Here is a 23,273-nt window from a genome sequence, read left to right as displayed (position 1 = left end):
AGGTATTTGTGTTTATCCTCCCACTGCTAGTGCTAAACAGAATGGCGTGCTGGCCGGATAGCTTCGTCACAGTTCTTGCTTTCCTTTGTGGCATCTTCCAGCTGAACTGAGCGCACGTTATGCCTTCACCTTTTTTTTTTTTTTTTTTTTTCTCACCGGCGATCCTTTATTTTTCGTAATGTCACGACGTAACTGAGGAACACGGAGTCCTTGAGGCGCCATCCGTTCGCAGTTGCCGATACGCTTATAGCGGGAGCCTTTATCCCTTTACAATAGCAGGGCCGTGACTCAGAGGGGATAGATTATGTGCCCTGTTCAGGGATCGTATGGCAATGCCTCACCTTGCTGGGTTCCCCCCCCCCCCCCCCCAGTTTCTTAAGCACTGCACCATATTAAAGGGTGTGTGTGTGTGTGTGTGTGTGTGGGGGGGGGGGGGGGGGGGTAGTGTGCATGATGGTAATAGCATGATGGCTAATAATAATAACATAAATAACAACAACAACAATAATAATAATAATAAACACTTATCCTCAATGGTCATTTTTCAACCTGAATTGACTCTAGCATCATACGTTTACATTGAGAGAAAGTGGGATGCCTCTTTGGTAAAAATGCCCCCTGCTGGCCATTCAGCTGTGCGTGCCTCACTCTCCGCGTGCGCGTATGATTGGGTCTCCTCAGCCTCCGCTCTGCGTATGATTGGGTCTCCTCAGCCTCCGCTCTCCGCGTGTGCGCGTATGATTGGGTCTCCTCAGCCTCCGCTCTGTGTGTGCGCGGCTGGTGGCCGCTGTGCGAAAAGAAGCAGCAGCTGGCTGGCATTGTGTGTTTCAGAGGAGAACCACGAATTGTCTACACTCTCTTGAGCCAGCAGCAGGGGGCGTACATGAGCACCTTTGTACATGGTTTAGGAATTGAGCATTCCAAATTTTAAAAAATGTACATGAGAAGGTTTTTTTTTTTTCGTTTCACAATCGATTTGTTGGATGTGCACCGCAACAAAAACAAGTATTGTATGATTGAGCATGCTTTTGTTTTTTGTTTTTTTACCATAATGCTGAGATGATGAGCAGATGACAATTAGCTTTCACGCCTGGGAGAGGACAGATGTACGTGAGAAGATCTTTCCACAGCCCCGCAGCACGAACGAGCGTTAAAAACAGGAGCGTTAAAATGAGCGCATTAAAATGAGAGCGTGATGATCTCTTCGCACTTCTGCACGCGAGCGTGTCGATTGCTACCGGCTCCCGTTTCATGAACCCTTGTAATTGGACTATTTATATTCTGCATATATATATATTTTTTTTACAAATCGTTTTAAATCTCTGTGTGTTTTCTTTTCAGGGTAACGTTAGGCCTGAGCGACTGACTTAGAAGTGTAAGGGCTTTGTGATAAATGAAAACAAAACTACAGCTACAGCAACAACAGCTCAGTCTCTTTATTTAAAACTGACTGATGTACTACAGTAGGTGGGCAATTTTTGAGAGAATATACAGGCAGTTAAATCTTCACTCAGGCATATTTAGTGACAGTCCATTGACAGATTATTTGCTTATTTAGGTAAAAAAAAAATCAATTTAAGTTCATCTTGGTGTCCTTTTCAAGTAATGAACACTAATGTTTGTGTCCTTTTTAAGGTCTTGGACATATCTGTGTGTCTTTATTATATTAAACATGCAAAATTTGGCAAACACAGGTGCTGTAGTCTGGAGGTTTATTTGACAAATTGAGATCAGGAAGCTGGAGAAGTCACTTTTGGAAATATTTGCAGCTGTAAGAAATATGACTGGATGAAAGCTAGAGTTAAAAAAAATAAAAAGGAAAAGTAGATGGTTGTTATAGAATTCTTTGTTTATTTATTATATGTTATTTATACAGGATAGGTTGATTGAGCATGTATACTCTTTTACAGCAACAGCCTGAACGCCCCCTCTCCAAGTAGCCTAACCTGCATGTCTTTGGGTTTTATATTTGTATGTGTGTACTGTGTGCAATGCCAAGGGAAATTTTCTTTAGAAATGGAACATTTTTTTGCTGGCCAACTGCAGTTTACAAGACACACGATAGCCGACTTCATACACAAATACGCAGATCCTGTCTCAGTCAGCAAATAGAACTCTCCTGGAAAAGTTACTATTTTTTAAATTAATTTTCCCTTATTGGTGGAAAACTGCATAACGCACTTCATTATTCACCTGTTGACCAATCGAGGCGAGTTGTTGCAGAGTCGTTTTCCCTACCGTTCGGCTAGAAGCACCTCGATTGGATTGCCCCGCGCGCGGCTGCCAGCTCCTCGGCGCTAACCGTGCCGCGGATCTAATTGGGCGATTCGCGTGCCGGGACCCAGCCAACCGGCTGTGAGAAGGACCAGCACGCAGAAACTGGTGAGTTAGCACCTCCTGGGAAGGAAATGATCGCCCCCACCACGCGCCCCCCTTTGCGGTAATTAAGAGTGAGCGGCCGCCTGTTCTGGCTGTGCCGTGCAGAAGGGCCCCTGGAGGAAAGGCACGCCTGTGTTTCCATGCCCCTGTCTGGCGTCCTGGGACGACTCTCCCAGCACCTCCATTAAGAGCTCAAAGCGCCCCTGCAGGGTAAACACTTCACCTTATGAAAGACAACAAGGGAGCAATGTTAGCACACACAGGCACTTAAACACACACACTACACATACACACTACACACACACACACACACACACGCTACACGCACACACACACACACTACACACACACATACACGCACGCACTACACGCGCACACATACACACTACACACACACACACAGGCACTTAAACACACACACCATACATACACACTACACACACACACACACACACACTACACGCACACACATACACACACACACACACACAGGCACTTAAACACACACACTACACACACACACACACTACACATACACACGCACTACACGCACACACACATACAAACTACACATACACACACACAGGCACTTAAACACACACACCATACATACACACTACACGCACACACACACTACATGCACACACACACACACACTACACACACACAGGCACTTAAACACACACACATACACACACACAGGCACTTAAGCACACACACCATACACACACATACACACACACATACATACACACTAGACATACACACACATACACACTACACACACACACACACACACAGGCACTGCACATACACATGCACACATACATACTACACACACAAGACACACACACACACAGGCTCTGCACTTAAACACACCACACACACACTACATACATACACACAATATACACACACACACAGGCACTGCACTGAAACACACACTATATTTACACACACACACTATAAACACACAGACACCACTTAAACACACACACTATACACGCACACTATGCACTACACACACACTATACACACACTATATATTCACTCACACATGCTACACACACGCACTATGCACAATGTCTGGTGCATGTGCTTATATGTTGAGAGAGAGGAGAGAGAACAGGAGGGAGAGGGAGGCGAGAGAGGGGGTGAGAGAGAGAGAGAACAGTCAACAGGACTTGCAGACTGTACAGACAGTGGCTGTTGGATGTTGGAGTTGCGAGGAGACTGGGAGTTACACAGACAAGAGAGTGGGAGAGAGAGAGAGTGAGGGAGAGAGAAAGGGAGAAATCGGTTTGGTCTCCCTCTCTACATGGTGAGGGGTAGAGAGGGAGGAGGGACACACAGGGCCTGTTTGGGGGAAGGAGTTTAGGGTCGGGGGGGGGGGGGGGGGTTCCTGGAGGACCTGTTGCGAGGTCGACCGCCACCTTCGCCATCATCACCGACAACCGCGGCAAGGAACTCTGCTAATTACAAACAGCACAACACACACTTTCACCTGGGACGGGCAAGGAACGCCCCCCTCTAAAACACGCACGCACACGCACACACACACACGCACGCATGCACACACACACACGCACGTACACACACACACACACACATACACACACACACGCAGAAGAACACCAGAAGAAGAGATTCTGAAAGGAATAAAAAATAACCCGATGAAAGAAAGGAGGAGGAAAAAAGGGAAGACAAAGTGCGGAAAATAATGGAGTCCAGCTCCAGGAAGCAGGGCTTCAAGAAATGCAGGAGCGCCACTTTCAGCATCGACGGGTTCAGCTTCACTATCGGTAAGAGCCCCCGCCTCGCCCCTGGGGCTTCTGGTCCGGCGGCGTTGGCAGAGAGCAGCGTGCGTTCCGTGGTTCCTTTTCTCTTTAAACGTCAGCGAGCAAACGACGGCGTTTACCTTGTGACCCGACTCGACTTGCCGCTGCGCTATTGGACATTTTAGTAAACCGCTTGATTGTAATTTGCGCTCACACATACACGCACACACACTCACACACACGCACAAAACAAACATTGCCAATCCCAACCCCTGCTTCTGATTCTGATGTGTGTTTTTTTTTCTAAAGCATGAAAAGGTGTTTTGCTTTTGAACGGGGCTGGCAGAGGTGTGTTTCGTGGCCAAATTCACCTCGGCGCCCCCACACGCAGACCTTGGCGTTGGCGTTGAATGTTTGTACGTACAGTTTTGTTTTGTTTTTTTCAGTTTCAAATAGCAAGATTGAGAGGTGAGAAAGTTTTGGGAAGAGTCAGCCAAATGTACTGTAGGTATCGTAGGATGAACAAAACAATGATCGGACCTAGAGAAAGAAAGCTGGGTGCTCTGGAGTGTGTGGTCTTGTTTTTTTGGTTGTCAGGGAAACTGGCGTAACTGGTGTAAGCACGTGAAATGTGTTTTTTTGGTTTTCAAAATTTTCACAGCCAGAATAAATTAAAAAAACGTACTTTTCTGATATTGGTACTGAAAAGAAAACTTAAATTGACATTTGTTTTGCATAATTTGTGGATTTATTTTATTGCATTTTTTTGGATTTAGATAAATATGTTGGCGTATTTTGATTAAAAATGGCACTGTTTTAACTGTCATGATGAACGGAGAACTGGAGGACGAACGCTGCATAATGATAAAACCGAAATACGTTTTCAACCCATTGTTTGTCTCGCTATTGTAAAATCAGATTTACGTAATAACAATGTCATGGTTTTCTGTTGAAATGCCTGGCAGCGCACGATCCTTTGCTTCAAGCTAATGCTCCTGTCACTGCTTTGTCGAATGTCATTGCGCAAAGGAAAAGCGTGTAGCGCCTGTATTTGTTTTGAATGGGTAACAGAAATGGAAAATTAAGGCTTTGCAGTTCTGTGCCAGTAGACCTGGAAAGGGGAGGGGAGGGGGGGGAGGGGGGCAGGGGGGTGGGGGTGGGGGCGGGGGAGGAACAGCCTCAGTGGCAAATTGACACGGCAGTTGTTTTCGGAGAGCGCGGAATGGCGGTAATTATATCTCTCCAAAGGTCAAACATGGAGGGGTTACGTAATGGCGCGCAATCACTCTCCGAGCGCGGGCGCGGCCGCTCGCCCCCGCCGGCGGTCACGTGGGAGCCCCCGGGTTTCACCGGCCGCCGCGCCCATTTCGCCTTTTCGCCGGACTGGGGGGAGAGGGGCACGTCTCCTGCCGCTGGAACGCGCCCCCCCCCGCGCCCTGCGATCGCGGTCGCCCAGTTTAAAGATCGCCGCGCGGAGCGGTGCAAACAGGGCGCCCTGCCGGCGGCCGGCGCTGGAACAATAAAAACCCGGTCCAATAAAAACGCCGACGAGGTAATTAAAGCTTCGCGATAAGCGGTCGGATATGAACCTGAACGCGTTCCGTGCGTTTTACTGCGGCGCGGCGTGGGCAGGAGCTGGAAAGGACTCGGCGGAGCTCGTCGTAAAAATTAGCAGCTGACCCTGAGCGGCGGTGAGGAACGAGAGAACCAATCAAATGAGCCGGGAGTCTTATTAGTTGTGCTATAGGGCCTCATACAGGCAAGCCCCCTTCCAATCCCCACCCTCCCCCCACCCCCGCTCCCCACCACCCTCGCGGCCTCCTCGGGCCGGCTGATTACCGTCTCCATGACGATGGCGGGTGGACGTGACGTCGCAGGGTGATCCCAGGTGTCCTGAGTGACTGAAGCAGCGGCCGCCGGGCCTGTCTGTGTCGCCCCGGCGAGGAACCCATCGGAGGCCTCATTAAGTACAGCTGTTGGCTAATTGGCTGGCCTTACAGCACTGCGTGTGCTTAGGGTCGGGTTGGGAGGGGGGGGCGGGGGGGGCGGGGGGGCTGGGGTGAACAAGCAGGTGGGGGGAGTGTGGGGGGGGGGGGGGGGGGGCTGTAGCCCGGTTGCCTGGCAATGGAGATATGAGGGGACTTCTGGGGGCCCGGCGGGTAATTCCTAATCATGTGGGGCATTAGCGGCGCTGCCCCCGGTGAAGTGGGAGTCATTATCCGTGATGAAGTGGCCTCTCCTTCGCTGCACGCCCCCGTGCTCTGGTGCAGTGGACACAGGAGCGACCCCCACCCTCTCTCTCTCTCTTTCTTTCTCTCTCTCTCTCTCAGCTGGGAAGGGCTTTCCCTGGTGTTGCCTCTTCATTTCTCTTCGTCTTCATCACCCAGCTTATCTCTCCCCCCGGGCCACATGGCTTATGTGTGTCAGCCACCAGCCACTCCCTCCATCTCTCTCTCTCCCTCTCTCTCTATCTTTCTCCCTCTATCTCTCTCTCGCTCTCTTTTTCTCGCTCTCTCAAATTCAAATTCAAAACATCTTTATTGGCAAAATGTGTATATATACATATTACCAAAGAATGAATACAACAAACAATAAACATATGAACAGAATACAACTTTGTGTGTGTGCGTATGTGTGTGGTATTTGTGTATGTTAGCCAGTGTAATGTCATGTGTACATTAGGCGAAACAGTGAATATAACATTTAACAATAATTTAAGAAAGTATACAAAAATAATAATTATAACAATAATAAAGGAGATTGTGTCACACAGTGAGAACATATTCGCTCTTCTTGTGGTACCCATGAGTTTTTGTATCTGCCTATTTCACTTGCAAGCATGTGGTCACTGAGCCTGTACTGGGTCAGGATGTGTCTCTGCTTTGTGTCTATGTGACTGAGGAGAGATACTCTGCCAGTGTGCATTTTCTGTCTAGGGCCCAATAACAATTCAGTTTATTCTGGGATTGTGTTTCTTTGTTCCAATGTTCCAGATAGGAGTTCTTGATGTGTTTTACGATTTAGTTGACTCTAATGGGCAGTTGTGAAGCAGTGCTGATCTGCAGCTTGACTGCATAATATGCTGGATGGCACTGACAAAGATTTTTGACCAGATTCTAATGAGCGTGATTATTTTATGGAATATTGTTTTAATCCCATAAAAAGCCCTGTGGGTCTTTTCTTTTAATGCATTCATTGCTAGGCCAAAGCTCCCTGACATATGTGTGTGCATGCATGTGTGTGTGTGTGTGGGTGAGTGCGTGTGTGTGTGCACGCATGCATGCATGTGTGTGAGTGTGTGCAGGTGAGTATGGTTGACTGTGTGTTTGTGTGCGTGTGTGTGGGTGTGCAGGTGAGTGGGCGTGTGTGTGTGCGCGAGTGTGTGCGTGTGTGTGTACGTGGGTGCAGGACTTATGGCATTCATGTCTGAATGCCAGTGGGGACCTTGACTGGATCGGTTCTGCATTGTAATTGATGTGCAGGTATTCATCTGAATGGGAGGGTTCTGCAGGCTTCTCACATTCAACACAGACAGAGAGCCTCTCTCAGAAACCTCTCCGCCTTCCGTCTGCACAAACCCACCCTCGCACACAATCACACAGCTGAATAGAATTTTATATGAAATAGAATTTTATATTTAAACTATGCACAGGTTTTTCACCTGGGTCTGCACAGCTGAGTTCTGAATCTTGGTGCTTGATGATGATGATAGTTAATCTTTTCTCTTGTCTCATGTCTGGGCTCTATGGAGATTTGGGGGGTGCAGTGCTTAAAGATGGTGCTTGGGGAAGAGAGGGCTGTTTTCCACTTTGGGGGTTCAGGTCTTTGTCCAGCTGTTTTTCTGCAGCTCTGTAAAGTGTTCTTGTGACAGTTTTCTGTAAAAATCACAACACAAATAAATTTGATTCGATTTGATTTGGCTTGAAACCACCATGGTTAGCATTAGGATCACACCAGTGACTCCTGCAGCAACAGAACAGGCCCTGACTGACATTCACTTCCCAAAGTACACCACATCCTGGGGCCTTCACCTACGGAGTCCTGTTTTTTTTTTGCAAAAGCTAATGTCACAATTGCTGTGATGTCACAGTAGATAGGATGTTAGGATTACGGTGAGGTCACAGTTTCTTTGATGTCACAGCTGGACGGGCAGTGACTGTACTTGTCCCAGGTCATGGTATTGTGATGTCACAAAGTAAAAATATGATGTGTACATATGGCAGGGGTCATAACAGGCAAACAGTCATGCAGGGATTGTAAATGTCTGTGGATGAAAAAACGAAATAAAATTGTTCTTATTTGTAATAAATAAATAAGTAAATATATTAATAAATAAAGTGGACTGCTGGAGTGGTGCCTGGCTTGGTGCAGGGGGTTCATAAATAGGCTTTAAATCAGATAACTCTGCGAGGGATAAATCTGGGCGTGGGTTGGTCAGAGTGTGCTTGTGTCTACCTGCCTGTCGGAGGGGATTACTGTAGGCGACACTCTGTATCGATTGTGCCCGTCCCATTTCGGCGCTTTGAATTAAACATCACAGGCTCAGGAATATGATTCTGTCTGCGAATTTCAAAGCCTCCCCAGCCACAGGTGTCAGTTCATCATTATCAATAAGGTTTCAGGCCAGAACCAAGCACCTGCTGGAGGAAATTTTACACGGGAATACGAGGGGAGGCCTTTTGCAATTCCAAACGGTATCATAAAAATGTCTAGTTTTATTCTTTGGCAGGTGGGGGGGTGACGGGGTGAGGGGTGGATGGTTGGAATTTATTCGCGCCAAGACCCAAAGATTTACAAACGTGTAGATTGGGTAACGGGAGCTGCGGAATCCGTAGCTATGGAAACGGATTCGCATCGACCCTCCGCGCGCTTCCGTTCGACGAGAGCGTAATGGAAGGTCTCCTCTTGAATAAGTCTCTCGCTTTTTTTCCCTCTCCTTTTTTAAAAAAGGGAGTGATGTGAAGTTCGCTGAAAAATGTGCATATTTTATTTAGCGTAAAAACCTTTTTCTCCTGCGTGACCTTTATTTCTCCTTTGTTCGAATGCTTGAACTGACAAAGCATTCCTGGATTGATGAACTCACTGACTCATTCGCGCACTGCGTCGGCAGACAAAGAAATCCTCCCCCGACCCCCGAAAACTACTATCGTCCCCACAAAGGCTTTATCCACTAATGAAAGACCCTCTGCAGTCGTTTTATTCTGGCCTTGAAAGAGTCAGCTCAGCCATTTTCAAAGATGTATGCACTCTTCATATTTATTAGCCGGAAAAGAAGAAAAATTTGTAAAGTATGCCATTTCTAAATTGCTTCTAAGTTAAGAATTGCGTTGCTTTCAGGATAAAAATATTATTTAAAACTTATTTTAAAATTAGTTAAACACATTTAACAGCATATCATTTGTGGTTGCTGGCTCTGCATGTATAATGTAATTTAAAAATGATCATTTAGTATGGGCCTTTAATGGACATTATATTGCACATCTTTAAAGTGTATGAATATGTCGTGAAGAATATTTCTGTAAATGCATTCAACCTTTTGGCGTGTGAAACGCATTTGTGAACCCGTTCCATGGCTCACTCACTCATTCAGTCACCCACAAACCTCACCACTTTATCACCGACCTGTTCACAAAGTCAAATATTCACTCACGCACCCCCACACCCACAGGCTGAATAGGTGGTGCACACTCATTTAGCCAGGGTAACTGGTGGAAACAATAAACCTGCACGTGCACACTAGCCCTCCAGGAGTGGAATTGCCCCTGCTGTATATATTATGCCCCCACACCCAAGGAAGTTGCCCCACCCTGTGCCCTTCTCATGCCCAACTGCTGATGCTCAGGAGGGGTGGGCCTGGTTAGTACTTAGACAAGAAGCCCTGAGGGTAAACTGTTGGAAGATGTCTCGGTTAACCAGTAGGGGGGCGATCTTTCCTCTGGACCCAATAGAAACCCAGCAACACGAGCACTGTGATGGGGACACTGTGCTGTAGAAGTTGCTGTCCCTAAGATGAGACATTAAATTGAGGACATTAACCCTGTCAGTATTCCCACAAAAACTGGCTCTCCACATCTGGAACCCCAACATGCTTGATTGGCTCCCCAATCCCGTGTATTCCCAACCCAAAATGACTTTCCAGGTCATCACTGCAAAAGAGAACTGTTGACTCTAGACTTCTCGATTGACTTATGTGACACTCAAAAGAAATACAACGACTGTAAGTTCTCTTTTACCCTTTAAGGTGTAAGACCACAAATATGTGATTAGTGTGTTCTCGACCTAACATTCTAATGCTGATGTCACAATCACTGCTGGTAACTGAGAGCAGTGGAGTTCTTGGAGACTGACTCAGAATTTTGAAGAAACGTTCCGGAAAGCCTGCTCTTGAAAGGCTTAATTAGGTTTCTGTCTTCCTCTTGCAGTTGCAAATGAGACTGGAGGGGCCAATGCTCGGCCAGCTGCCCGCTTTGCACGTGAGTACCCACAATGCCTTTTCTAACTGCTTCAAACCCCCATCTTAACACCTGTGTTCTGGAACAGACAGCTGAACCTGTGCTGCCCAACCCCTGTGCTCCGAAATAAACAGACCATTGAACAACTCATTTGGGAATGCAAAGTTTTTGGGTGGAATTTTGATACTTCCAGGTTTTTGAGGCAAGCATCGCCTGAAGCCAAACACAAAATCTAGAGCCAAATTGTGAGTGTAGGTCCACTGATGATGAGTGTCATTCCCCTGATAGAGCACCTGGATGTCCCAGGGCATCATGGAACCTGTAGTACAGGTTACAGGGTTTCTATTTTCAGTGTTATGCTGCACAGGTTAGATAGCTGTCACCCTTTGCTTTGAGGACTTTGAGGCAGGCCATTACTCTGTGTGTCCACTAGAGGGGGGAACACACCAACTTTATCACCAGGGAGCACTTTAACGTCACAAGTCAAATAAGTGAAATTGAAACATATTAATGACACTATTAGCAGGAATGAAAAGTCTAAAATATTTTATGATGACAAATGATTTAATCTTATATTTTTTGTAGAAAAATCATGTCAGCATTTTTAAAAATAGAGGCATATAAATCAAAGTTGGATTTGTTTTGAAGGTGATTGTACCTGCCTTGGTGAGGCAGCAGGAGGCAGCACAGAGCCACTTTTGTGACTTCGTGGAATGACACGTGAAACACGCATAATATACTTGCATATGCCTTTTCTGGTCACTGATATACTGAAATAAAACAGAATGAATACGCGTGGTTAGTTCCTTTGTATCTATGAATTTGGTCCTTTAATATTTATGCATTATGACCCTATGATGCAATACAGTTCACTTACAGATGCAATGTGGTATCTCTTGTAGATACAGATATGGTGCCTGACTGGTGCCGGTGTGCTGTGTGGGCCAGCTGGGCCACCAGTGACCTGTATTAGTGAGCATGACCCCATCCACTGCCACATTATTAAATAAAATCTCCAGCACTGCTTAAAAACACTGAGGCTGTGTGACCTTTGACTCCTTGAATCCAGGCTCCAAATCCCAGAATGCCCTGTGGAACGCCATCACGGCGGGGATCGGGATCAAGGACAAGGACAAGCGGGGCATCGTCATCGACCCCCGCCCCCCGGAGGAGATCCTGGCCGACGAGCTTCCCGCCGTGGACGGGCCCGACGCCATGGAGAAGACCGCCATCAGGTTAGAGAGTAGAGCACAGAGCTGTGTGTATACTGTATGATCACAGGCCTGAGAGTAGAGCACAGAGCTGTGTGTGTATACTGTATGATCACAGGCCTGATAATGGAGCACAGCTGTGTGTATACTGTATGATCTCAGGCCTGATAATGGAACACAGCTGTGTGTATACTGTATGATCACAGGCCTGATAATGGAGCACCGCTGTGTGTATACTGTATGATCTCAGGCCTGATAATGGAACACAGCTGTGTGTATACTGTATGATCACAGGTCAGAGAGTAGAGCACAGCTGTGTGTATACTGTATGATTTCAGGCTTGAGAGTAGAGCACAGTTGTGTGTATACTGTATGATCTCAGGTCTGATAATGGAGCAGAGCTGTGTGTATACTGTATGATCTCAGGCCTGATAATGGAACACAGCTGTGTGTATACTGTATGATCACAGGTCAGAGAGTAGAGCACAGCTGTGTGTATACTGTATGATTTCAGGCTTGAGAGTAGAGCACAGTTGTGTGTATACTGTATGATCTCAGGTCTGATAATGGAGCAGAGCTGTGTGTATACTGTATGATCTCAGGCCTGATAATGGAACACAGCTGTGTGTATACTGTATGATCACAGGTCAGAGAGTAGAGCACAGCTGTGTGTATACTGTATGATTTCAGGCTTGAGAGTAGAGCACAGCTGTGTGTATACTGTATGATCACTGGTCTGGTAGTGGAGCAGAGCTGTGTGTATACTGTATGATCACTGGTCTGGTAGTGGAGCAGAGCTGTGTATACTGTATGATCTGACAGTAAAAGAGACTGTGTGTATACTGTGTGTATACACACATACTCACATGCACACACACCCACGCACACACACACACACACACACACGCATACACACACGGTGGAGTTGGTGTCGAGTTGGAAGCTCTCTCAGTCACTGGCTGTGTGACTGACCGGTGCCAGTGTGCTGTGTGGGTGTTTTGTGCTTGGCCAGCTGGGCCAACAGTGACCTGTATTAGTGAGCATGACCCCTTTCCACTGCCACGTATTTAAAAATCTCCAGCAGTGCTAAGATGTTGTCACAATGTTGCCGAGATGACGTGGTGTCAAGAGGATATTTACCAGGTACCAAAAGGAAAAGACATGACAGCTGTTCAATGTTTGCTGCCTTCTCTGTAATCAGATACACACACACGCGCACACACAGACACAGGGTAGGTAAACACGTGCAATTCTTTACAGGATGCTCCGAAAAAAGATTTTTAAAATAAATGTTTTAAAGCCTGTAATTTCTATCAAGTTTTAGCGGCTGAAATGTTTTGAGTATCCTGAGAATTTTTTTTTTTAGGCCGCAGGAACCATAGATACCATGAAAAACCTTAAAACGTGAATCCAGCGGGCCTCACTTTTAAAAACTGCCAGCGTTCTGTTTGTCGACTGCGGATCGATGTGGTCCGGATCGATGGAGTTCTGAGCTCAGTGCCGTCTGATCTACGAAAGAGATTCCCACTAGAATGCCCTGATAGGATTATTCCAGAGAGGTTTTCTCTTAGATTAGATTCCTCTGGAGTGGACTGCCGCTTTAATTTATTAATTACATTTCTTTTTTATTATTATTTTGTAGAAAAAAATCTACGCAGGCTCGGGGCAGAATGTGAGCTTTGAGGAGTCAAAACATTTTGTCACACGCGTTACATGTAGTAATTCTGTCATCAGCAGAACGTCATGGCTATCACTCCCCTGTGTTCTTTCACCAAGGTGCTTCTGGCCTCAGTATAATCTCCATTTTTTCATATCAGCGGGGGTTAGCCAGACGACCGCCCTTCCAATGCATCCGTGTTTCTCCGGTGGTGGTTTAAGTCAGAGATCTGCAGCATTTCTAACACATATTTGAATTCATTTAATTTGCGTGTGCGCATGTTATACACATGTAATGCACGTGTAATACACATGTAGTACCGTTCCCTCGCCTTGTTTGTATGGTTTATGCCTCTGTGGCACCTGTGAAACAGCCTGCACCTCCACCAGAATCTTATATTCTTAGTTGCATTTATTTAGGAGCTCTGCATTTTGTGTTTTTTGTTTTGTCGCAAGGTATGTTTGAGTGCATTTTTTGCCAATTCCAAGTTTCAGTCTTAACATACGGAATGGTGATTACTGGTGATTTTAGCCTCCCTGTGGGTTTTAGCCAATAAGGGGGAGAATGGCCTGTGGCGTTGGTTTATTGGTTGTTACAAACATACATTGTGATTGGTGGAGCGTCTCTCTGCCCAGTGTTCTTCCAGTAAACTGACATCAGGACTGTTTTATACCCACTTCATTATTATTCCTAGTGGCAATGAGGAACTAGGACTCATTAATGAGTGTGTGTGTGTGTGTGTGTGTGTTTGCCGGGGGGGCAGAGGGGGGTGGGCCTTTTTCCTGTTGAGCACCGGTAGGATTGAAGCTCATATTGTTCATAGCACGTTCTCTTCGTGTTTGATTGCCCTTTTAAAAATATCAGGCGACGTCATCAAGTTCTGGAAAACCGGAGACTGTCCTTCTGCAATGCTGCTCTCAAAGTGTGTGTGCGTGCGTGCTTGTAGAGAGATAGAGAGAGAGATGGAGAGAGAGAGAGAGAGGGAAAGCGAGAGTGTGAGAGAGAGGGAAAGTGAGAGAGTGTGAAAAAGAGAATGAGAGAGAGAGAGAGCGTGATAGAGGGGGGAGAGAGATGGAGGGAGAGAGAGAGAGGGAAAGCGAGAGAGTGTGAGAGAGAGAGAGAGAGAGAGGGAAAGTGAGAGAGTGTGAAAGAGAGAGAGAGAGAGCGTGATAGAGGGGGAGAGAGTGAGTGAGAGAGATGGAGGGAGAGAGAGAGGGAAAGCGAGAGAGTGTGAGAGAGAGAGAGAGGGAAAGTGATAGAGAGAGGGAAAGCGAGAGAGTGTGAAAGAGAATGAGAGAGAGAGAGAGAGAGAGATAGAGAGAGAGAGAGCAGTAGCTGTTAATTTGGCATTGCGTCAGGGTAATAAGTCACTCAGCACTTGGGAGTGGGTATCGGGAGGTTCACAGTCACCTTGGGCGACACACTGCACTTAAAATATCTCGTCTCCACAAAAGCCCTCCGATCCCGGAGCGGGGGGCCTGCGGGCGAAACGGGAAAGCCGCCTGGAGCGCCGGAATGGGACCGGAATGCCACAGGTCGGATTTCTGGCGGAATATTGGGGGGCTCACGGCGGCAGACCCGCGCTGCTGGGGGGTTGGCAGAAGGCTCTCAGGGTGAACATTCCGGAAGCCAATTTTAATAATTGAAACATTATCAGAATATCTCGCATGGTCTCCTTCCTTGGGTCCCAAACTCGGTCCTGCACCCCCCCCGCCACCGCCCCCCCCCCCCGCCCCGCCCCGCCATGCCACCCCCGATATGCTGGCTTCCGCTTTTTTCCACAATTGCAATCTATGAATTTTAACAAGCTGTTAATTTGGCTGTGCATGCCATGAAGAACAAATATATTCATACGGTGCTTATTGTGCTATATTGCAGACAGTCCCATAAAAGTGGTAACAGTGTTTTTTTTTTTGATTAAATGAAAGACTGAGGTTAATGAATAGACGTCTAATTAGGTTGCCGAACACGTGTTTCATTTCCTTAAATTTATTAACACGATGCAGGTTTTGGCTCGTTATCATTTGCTTTGTCTCTGAATTCGTCATTCCAGATGGTCCATTTTAGTGGCCAGGTGTCCATTCTTTCACCAATTAGAAGCCCATTGATTCACCCCAGTGTTTAATTTGATCAGTTAAAAAAATAATCTACCTGTGGTTCAATGCAATATAGCGCAATAAGTGCAATATGAACACGGGAAGTTTCACGGCACGCAGAGCTATTTTCGGACATAATGTGGCTTAACAGGATAAATAATGTCTCTGAACGCGAAAACCGCCTAATTAAGAAAGATGAACGGCTTGTTAAAATTCCAGGATTGCAATCGTGGTGGGAACAGTGGCTTTAATCTGAAGGTAATCTGCATTCTGTAGTACCGTTGGAATGAATTGTCCTGTTTCAATAAAAAAAAAGATTTTTGATACATTAATCAGGAACAGTTTTGGGGACATGCGGCACGTCCAGGCAAACCCGAAATCTGGGCCGAGGTTGCGAGTCTAGGGCCAGTGATAACGGAACATTCATCAGGAACGGTTTTGGGGACGGGCACCACATCCAGGCAAACCCAAAAGCTGGGCCCAAGTTGTGAGTCTAGGGCCAGTGATAATGGGCTTAATTCTCCTGATAGACCATCCAGCCATCTGGGCATCTGTTATACAGCTCCACAACCACCTGTGTAAGGGGCCAAATAAACAATTTACTAATAAGGTGTTAACACTTAATCACATTTTAAAATTTAACATTAGCATAGGGATATATTGTGGGTACTGAATTACCCCCACCCTTAAATCCCCCCAACAGTATCTTACATACCCCCACCTACATGCCCCCTTCCCCTGGCTACATGCCCCTACCCCTGCCTACATGCCTCTTACCCCTGCCTACATGCCTCCTACCCCTTCCTACATACACTTCCCCTGCCTACATGCCCCCTTCCCCTGGCTACATGCCCCTACCCCTGCCTACATGCCTCTTACCCCTGCCTACATGTCCCCTACCCCTTCCTACATGCCCCCTACCCCTGCCTGCATGCCCCCTACCCCTGCCTACATGTCCCTACCCCTGCCTACATGCCCTCTACCCCTGCCTACATGCCCCCTACCCCTGCCTACATGCCCCCTACCCCTGCCTACATGTCCCCTACCCCTTCCTACATACACTTCCCCTGCCTACATGCCCCCTACCCCTGGCTACATGTCCCCTACCCCTGCCTACATGCCCCTTTCTGTGGCTACATACCCTCTACCCCCACATGACTTCTACACCCCTCCCTCGTTACCCCATATCCCCTCTTATATGCTGCCCCCCCCCCCCCCCCCCAATGTATTTATAGAAGCCTGTAAAGGGCACAGTCTCCTCTTCAACTTCCAGGAAGTGAGCTGAACAAGGGTTTATGGTTCTGTGATATGAGAGAAAGAAAGAGAGAGAGAGAGAGAGAGAGAGAGAGAGAGAGACTTTTAAACTTTTAATAATGAGCCAAAGATACCCACAAATCCCTAGTATTGACACACACCAAAAAACAAAAACACAAAGCCACACAAAAAATAGGCAGAGAGAGAAAGAGCCAAAGGAATGTTCACCACAGAATGCTTCTATGTTTTTCCTACCAAGTAAATATTTAGCTCACGCCTTAGAAATGCAGCATTTCCAAACAGAATCACTTTCAGAACTGAGTGAAATAGCCAATCTGTTTGTGTGATAGAGGATCTGCAGTGACTCTGAGTGTGTGCATATGAAAGTGTGTCTGTGTGCGCTTGTGTTCGCGTGTGTGTGTGTGCATGCATGCTTATGCATACAGTGTCTCCTGCATATTAAATGTAATTTTATCAACATGAATCCAGTTATGTGATACCTTGTGCTTCTGCGTGATTGCATTTAGAGAGATGCAGTACACCATAATCAAAAATCAACAATATTACTTATTTACACCTATTTAAAATCACTCAAAATGCAATAACAATTGCCACAGTGGTGAACATTCATTTTCCAGTTCATTCATTTTTATTCTGTTGTCATTTAATAATTTAATATTTTATTTGGTTTAGCGACCCAATAAAAATGATTGCAACACAAATAAATTTGAATGATGGATCTGTAGAAGGGGGAGCAGAACCCCCCCCCCCCCCCGCTCAGTCCTGCCAGGGGGGTAAGTGAGAACTGCTGGTGTGTCAGTGTGCTTTTTTTTCCTTTGCCCTTTTTACGTAGGTGTTATGGTGAGTGGGCTGAGTGACAGGTTTAGCTCCAAGAGCTGTGGGGTAAAGGGGGGGGGGGCGTGGGGGTGGGTTGGGGGAGATGACATCACAATCTCCTGAACCCCTCCGTCCCATATGAAATGGCATTAAAATGTGAAAAGATTATTATAATTTTTTTTTTTTTTTAAATGAAAGACCAGATCCAATGAACCCCAAGATGCTTCACTTTCAGACCGTGGCGTCAGTGAGCTCTCTCAGGACGTGATTGGCCGATGGGTAAGGGTTTTGGGCCTGTCCAGTTAGCCTGGAGTTTTGTGGCCTGAACGTGCTGATTGGTCCCTGACACTGAGCGATGGTCGCCGATAGAGAAATGTGGGCTCGGCGGCGGAATCTGATCACATGACCGTTGCCATGGTGTCTGACACCGCCCCGCGTTCATGCTCAGTTTCGCCTCCATCAAACCCAAAAAAAAAGAACACGGCCTGCCTGTTGGCTGCGTCCCCCGCTGGGTCTTTCTTTCCCCCCTCCTCCTGTGACGTTTCACCTGAGCGTAAACCCCCCCCCCCCCCCCCCCCCGCTATTTTAGTGTGGGCTGGTAGAAATAATAGGTGGCCAGCTTAGGAGCAGTGGCGTCACCAGGGTTGGTGTCACCCAGTGTGGTCGACCGGGGCGGGTGCAAGGAAATTGCGTGTTATGCATTCAAATGACAAAGCGCTTCTCGTCACAGTAATACCGCTAATGAAATCAACCGGCAATGCACTGCATCGGAGAAACTAGCTGTTTCTACCCGATTGGGTGGGCAAGACGCACGTTTGGGTGGACCCCTGCCCATAGTCAATGCCGCCCGTGAGTAGGTTTGCTTTTTTCAGTAGGAGGAATCTCTGGGAAGACATTGCATTTAAAGTGTGAATTTATCCAGAAATAAGAAAGTTTCAAAGCCCAGACTGGTTAGTGTGCGTTAATGTCCACCCTCCCATCCCCAACCTCCACATCTCACCGCCACCCCCACCCTCCACCTCGCACCCCCACCACTCACCAACACCCTCCATCACTCACCCGCCACCCTCCACCTCCCACCCCCGCCACTCACCAACACCCTCCATCACTCACCCGCCACCCTCCACCTCCCATCCCCACCCTCCACCTCCCATCCCCACCACTTAACCCCCACCACTCACCAACACCTCCCATCCCCACCTCTCACCCTCCCACCAGACATTGATAGAGGAGGACAGACAAGCAGATGGGAAAGCGGGATACACAAACAAACAAACAAACTAGCAAAAAAAAATCTGGAAACCGTCAGGTATGTGGAATGTGAGCAGCAGAAGAAGCGACAGCTGTTCTGGTGTCCCTGCGGTGAGTGGGCATGTATCGGACCCCCCCCCCCGTCAGCGTCAGCTCTCGGCCCGCCAGGATTCTGGTCATCGGCGCGCCAGCGGTCTGTTAGCCACAGGACCGCCCGCCCGCCCGCCAAACTGTTTTACATTCTCTCTACTGCTCGTCCTTCACCGCGGCTGCCTCACCCCAACCATCCGCTAGCTGAGGCGTGCGCGAGGAACCACCTGTTCAAAAATAGAGTGTGTGTGTGCGCGTGTATGTGTGTGTGTGCATGCGTACACTTCTGTGTATGTGTGTGCGTGTGTATGTGTGCGTGTGTGTGTATGTGTGTGTGTGTGCGTACGTGCGTGTGTGTGTGTGTGCATGTGCATGTGTATGTGTGCATGTCTGTGTGAGCGCGCGTTCGATGGTCTTGCAGGAGTCACAGACTAGCTTAAGACTGGATGGGGAGAGCTGTGTTTGAGTCTCTGACTGTCTCACATTAAACGACCTTCAGAGGCGGGTGTTCAGTCACACTGCGTACAGGACTGGGGGATTCTTAGGGATTTTTCTTAAGACCTTTAAAGCTGCAACTTCTTGACTAAAAATCCTGTAGAGTATGCTAGGCATAACTCAAAGCAAACTCTCACCTTTACTTTTGAAAAGAAAATATGCAGAACTTAGTTGAGATGAGCATTCACAAGTAATTCCTCAGAATGACCAAACAATACCCTTCACATAAAAACCAGGATGTACCCCTCTTCTATTTTGGTGTCATGCCCTTCATGAACATTACCTACCAAAATTATTCAAGAACCAATCCACTACGAGACTGCCGTCCACAGGCACTACTGGAAAATCAAGCATGTAAAGCATCTACCTTGATTGGGTGACATCTCAACCTTCAATGCCCCCCCCCCCCGCCCTTCGTTGAGCCCAAATGGTGTGTGCAAATGAATTTGAGCACAAGTTGGGGTTGAGGGAACAGAGCAAGTGTAAACTGATAGCGATGAGAATCTCAGCAGTACGTAGATGTTCTTTTGGCATAAGATGCCTGAATGGATACTGTAAACAAATCTATTCCGATTCATCTGGGAGTCCATGTTTGTTTATGGCACAGAAGCGGTGCTCTGAGAAGCCTCTTAAAAAAAAAAGACCCTGAGGGGGATGCATTCTTCCCCTTTCACACTCCAGAAAAACAAAAATATTCATTACGATGATCTGACATGATGGTAGGGCAGCATTACCTTAAGCAAAAAAGAAAGAATTTTTTATTTTTCTGCATAAAAATTGTTGTGACAGAAAGGGGGGGGGGGAAACGAACGAAACCAAGCTAACGGACTTCGTGCTAACTTGCGGCGTTTGTGTGAATTTGCGCTCGGGGACGCGCCTGGTGGATGTTTGCGCTGTGAAGCGAGTCACCCACACTGAGGGGCAAGTTCACGCGAGGCCTCTCTGCCTGTCAGGAACACAAACATCTTCATATTGCAGTGAACTTTAAATAAATCTGTGTGATACGACCTTTGGAACTTGCTGTCCTTGCGCTTTTTTTTATTTTGCTTTTTTTTCTTATTCTTTATTATTATTCGTTTTTCTTTTTCAAACCGTAGAGTTTTCCCAATCCCCGGGATCAGGAGTTACAGCATTATCCATCTCACCTCCTGCGTCCCGAAAACCATTCAGGGCGGGACATGCACCACTCTCCCGAATTATTTCTCTTTTCTTTGTTCTACTCTCTCTTCTTTCCCGTTGGTAACATACCTTGGCCCTTTGCTTGGCCAGTCCGCTCCCCCTTGGTTTTGTGTGTGCTGCGGTTTTGAAAACATAGACCCTTTAACATCTGGAGCCTTTAACATCTGGATTCTTTAACCCCTGGGGCCCTTCCCACCTGGAGCCTTTCTGTCCAGCTTTTATTGTTTTCTGCTCATAAGCCAAAAAATAAATAAATAAATGTTCCCTCATCCCTGGGTGAAGGCTGGCCGTAATTAGCCAGCTGGGTACCTGGACGAGGACAGAGGGCTTTGTGACGAGGCTGGCTGTGGGAGACTCGTTAGTGGAGGGTGTGGAGGTGATGAAAAAGTGGGAGGGGCGGGGGGGGCAGGGGGAGGAAGAGATAATGACCTGTGATTATGAGATCTGCCGGAGAGTGTTTTCACCCAGGGACTGGACCATAACCGTGTGGGGAATAGACACAGCCAGTTCTCCAGCCGTGCATATTTGTGAATGTATAGTTGCACGTGGGTCTTTTTTAATGTGTGTACGGTAGGTCTTTTTTTAATGCGTGTATGATTATGTAAAGCCGGGCTGTCCAAACCTGTTCCTGGAGGTCGACCATCTACCACACCTCATTCAACAGCCAGCGATCTGGTTTCTGGTTTCTCTGCTAATTAGTAGAACTGGGTGTGCCAAATTAGGGTTGAAATGAAACCCTGCGGGACATTAAATCTCCAGGAACAGTGTTGGGCAGCCCTGCTCGAGCCGTTGAATGAGGTGGGGCTTTGTTAGGGTTGGAGCGAAAACACACAGGATGGTAGATCTCCAGGAACAGGGCTGGGCAGCCCTGCTATACAGGATGACAGCGTAGTACAATGGTTTGGGGACTGCGCTTGTAACACAGAGGCTGTAGGTTCAACTGCCAGCTGGTGTATAGCCACTGTGCCCCCGAGGAAGGTCTACTGAACATGAATCACTTCTTAAAATGTCTCATTGTATAAATTATATTTATCTAAAATAGCAATATTCACCTCAGGCTGTTCTGCACCATAGCTGTAGTGAACAGGTTTGGATCCCCTGGTGAACCTTTCTCACTGAGTTTCATATTAAATATATTCTTGGCAAGGAGGCAAGACTGCCCCCCAGCAGATACAGCTTTAAGTAACACCAATGCTAATTTAAAAGATATTTAAAAGATAATTAAAATTAATATTTAACATTGTTTGTCCTTAAGCTCTAGTGTAATTTGAGGAAAGGAGAGCATTTGTAAAGCAGTTTGAGACCTGCAGAGAAAACTGTCAGATTTAATGGATCTGTACGTGTTTCCAATGAATTATTACCTTTATTTAACCAGTCAGGCAAACTGAGCTCTTATTTGTCAATAAGATCCCAGATACCAGACAATTATGGGTCAAATAACGGTCATTTATGGCAATGGAAAATGGCAAGTCTGTTATGGGCCAGAAGTGGTCCACATGCAACCAACATAAGGTTTGTGCGACATTCCAATTTTGGGCCAAACTGGCCCAACTAGTAACCAGTCACATTTAAGGTTTATCGTGGCACTTGGATTCTGGGCCAAACGTGGTCCAAACACATCTCACACCTGAGACACGGGCTCATCGAGGCTATGCTGTGTCTGCGTTCTGGCAGCCAGATTCGGACGGGTTCATCGCCGTCGTTCCATGGCGCTATATGGGCCAACTGAAGTGGTTAATGTGGGCCAGCACTGGGCCATCTCTCAGTTGCTACAGTATCAGTGATGTGGGCAATGATAAGGTGCCAAAATGTAGAAAATAAGCTTTGTGGGGACTGGAACTGGAACACTGGGGTTAATACCTCCCCCCCCCCCCCCACACACATACACAAATGCTTCGAAAATCACATGCACACACACTCACATACACACATTTACACACACATACACACTTGCATACACACACGCACGCGAACACACACATATATATACACATACACACATGCACGCAAACACCTGCACACACATACACACACACATTCAGGTACTTTACAATAAGCTTCCACAGACTTTGCATGCATCTCCAGTATTTTGCTGGGAGGGTTCATTGGTAAAATTGATTAAGCTGGTTATTTTTCTTTGCCTGAAAAGCCTCATTGATTGGCATCGCTGACATGTTTAAAGCTGCAGTAATTACACCCTTCTGTCAGCCGTGACCCTCCAATTTTCATTAAGATTCGGTGGCAGCCTTATTGATCCCGGTGAGAGCAGATACCGCGAGGAGCCAATCATGTTCATGGAGTCCAGTCTTAACAATTGTAACGACTCAACTAAACAGTTGAATGTGTCTATAATAACATTAGATACACAGTGAATGACTGCACGTGACCGGAACTAAATTGTATGTACAGTAGGCCAGTGATAGGTGTGATTATGATTTGATTGTATTTGTAGCGACTGTGAAAGGATGTGACTTTAATCGGCTTAGAAGCACAGTTTATGAACGGGGATGATTCCAGTTTGATTGTATGCACAGCTAATGGCTGGATGTGACCATTATGAGGTTAATAAGTAAAGTTAATGAGTGGGCGTGATT

At 46.9% G+C, this 23,273-nt stretch overlaps 1 protein-coding gene across 3 annotated transcripts in view; it reads left to right on the top strand.

Annotated features, from left to right (window-relative positions):
- The first annotated feature begins 3,429 nt into the window (after positions 1–3,429).
- Positions 3,430–23,273, top strand: part of pde1ca (phosphodiesterase 1C, calmodulin-dependent a) — a 112,380-nt gene continuing 92,536 nt past the window's right edge. For 2 of the 3 annotated variants that reach the window (XM_035413920.1, XM_035413918.1), the window contains exons 1-3: positions 3,430–4,181; positions 10,580–10,630; positions 11,679–11,844. In XM_035413920.1, coding sequence (XP_035269811.1) covers positions 4,100–4,181; positions 10,580–10,630; positions 11,679–11,844 — 299 coding nt within the window. In that variant the 5' untranslated portion in view covers positions 3,430–4,099. The remainder of the gene's footprint in view (positions 4,182–10,579; positions 10,631–11,678; positions 11,845–23,273) is intronic. The other variant, XM_035413917.1, reaches the window with a different exon arrangement.

Source organism: Anguilla anguilla, chromosome 4 (genome assembly GCF_013347855.1).
Source record: "Anguilla anguilla isolate fAngAng1 chromosome 4, fAngAng1.pri, whole genome shotgun sequence".
Lineage (NCBI taxonomy): Eukaryota > Metazoa > Chordata > Actinopteri > Anguilliformes > Anguillidae > Anguilla > Anguilla anguilla.
This window is presented reverse-complemented; position numbering and strand designations above follow the sequence as displayed.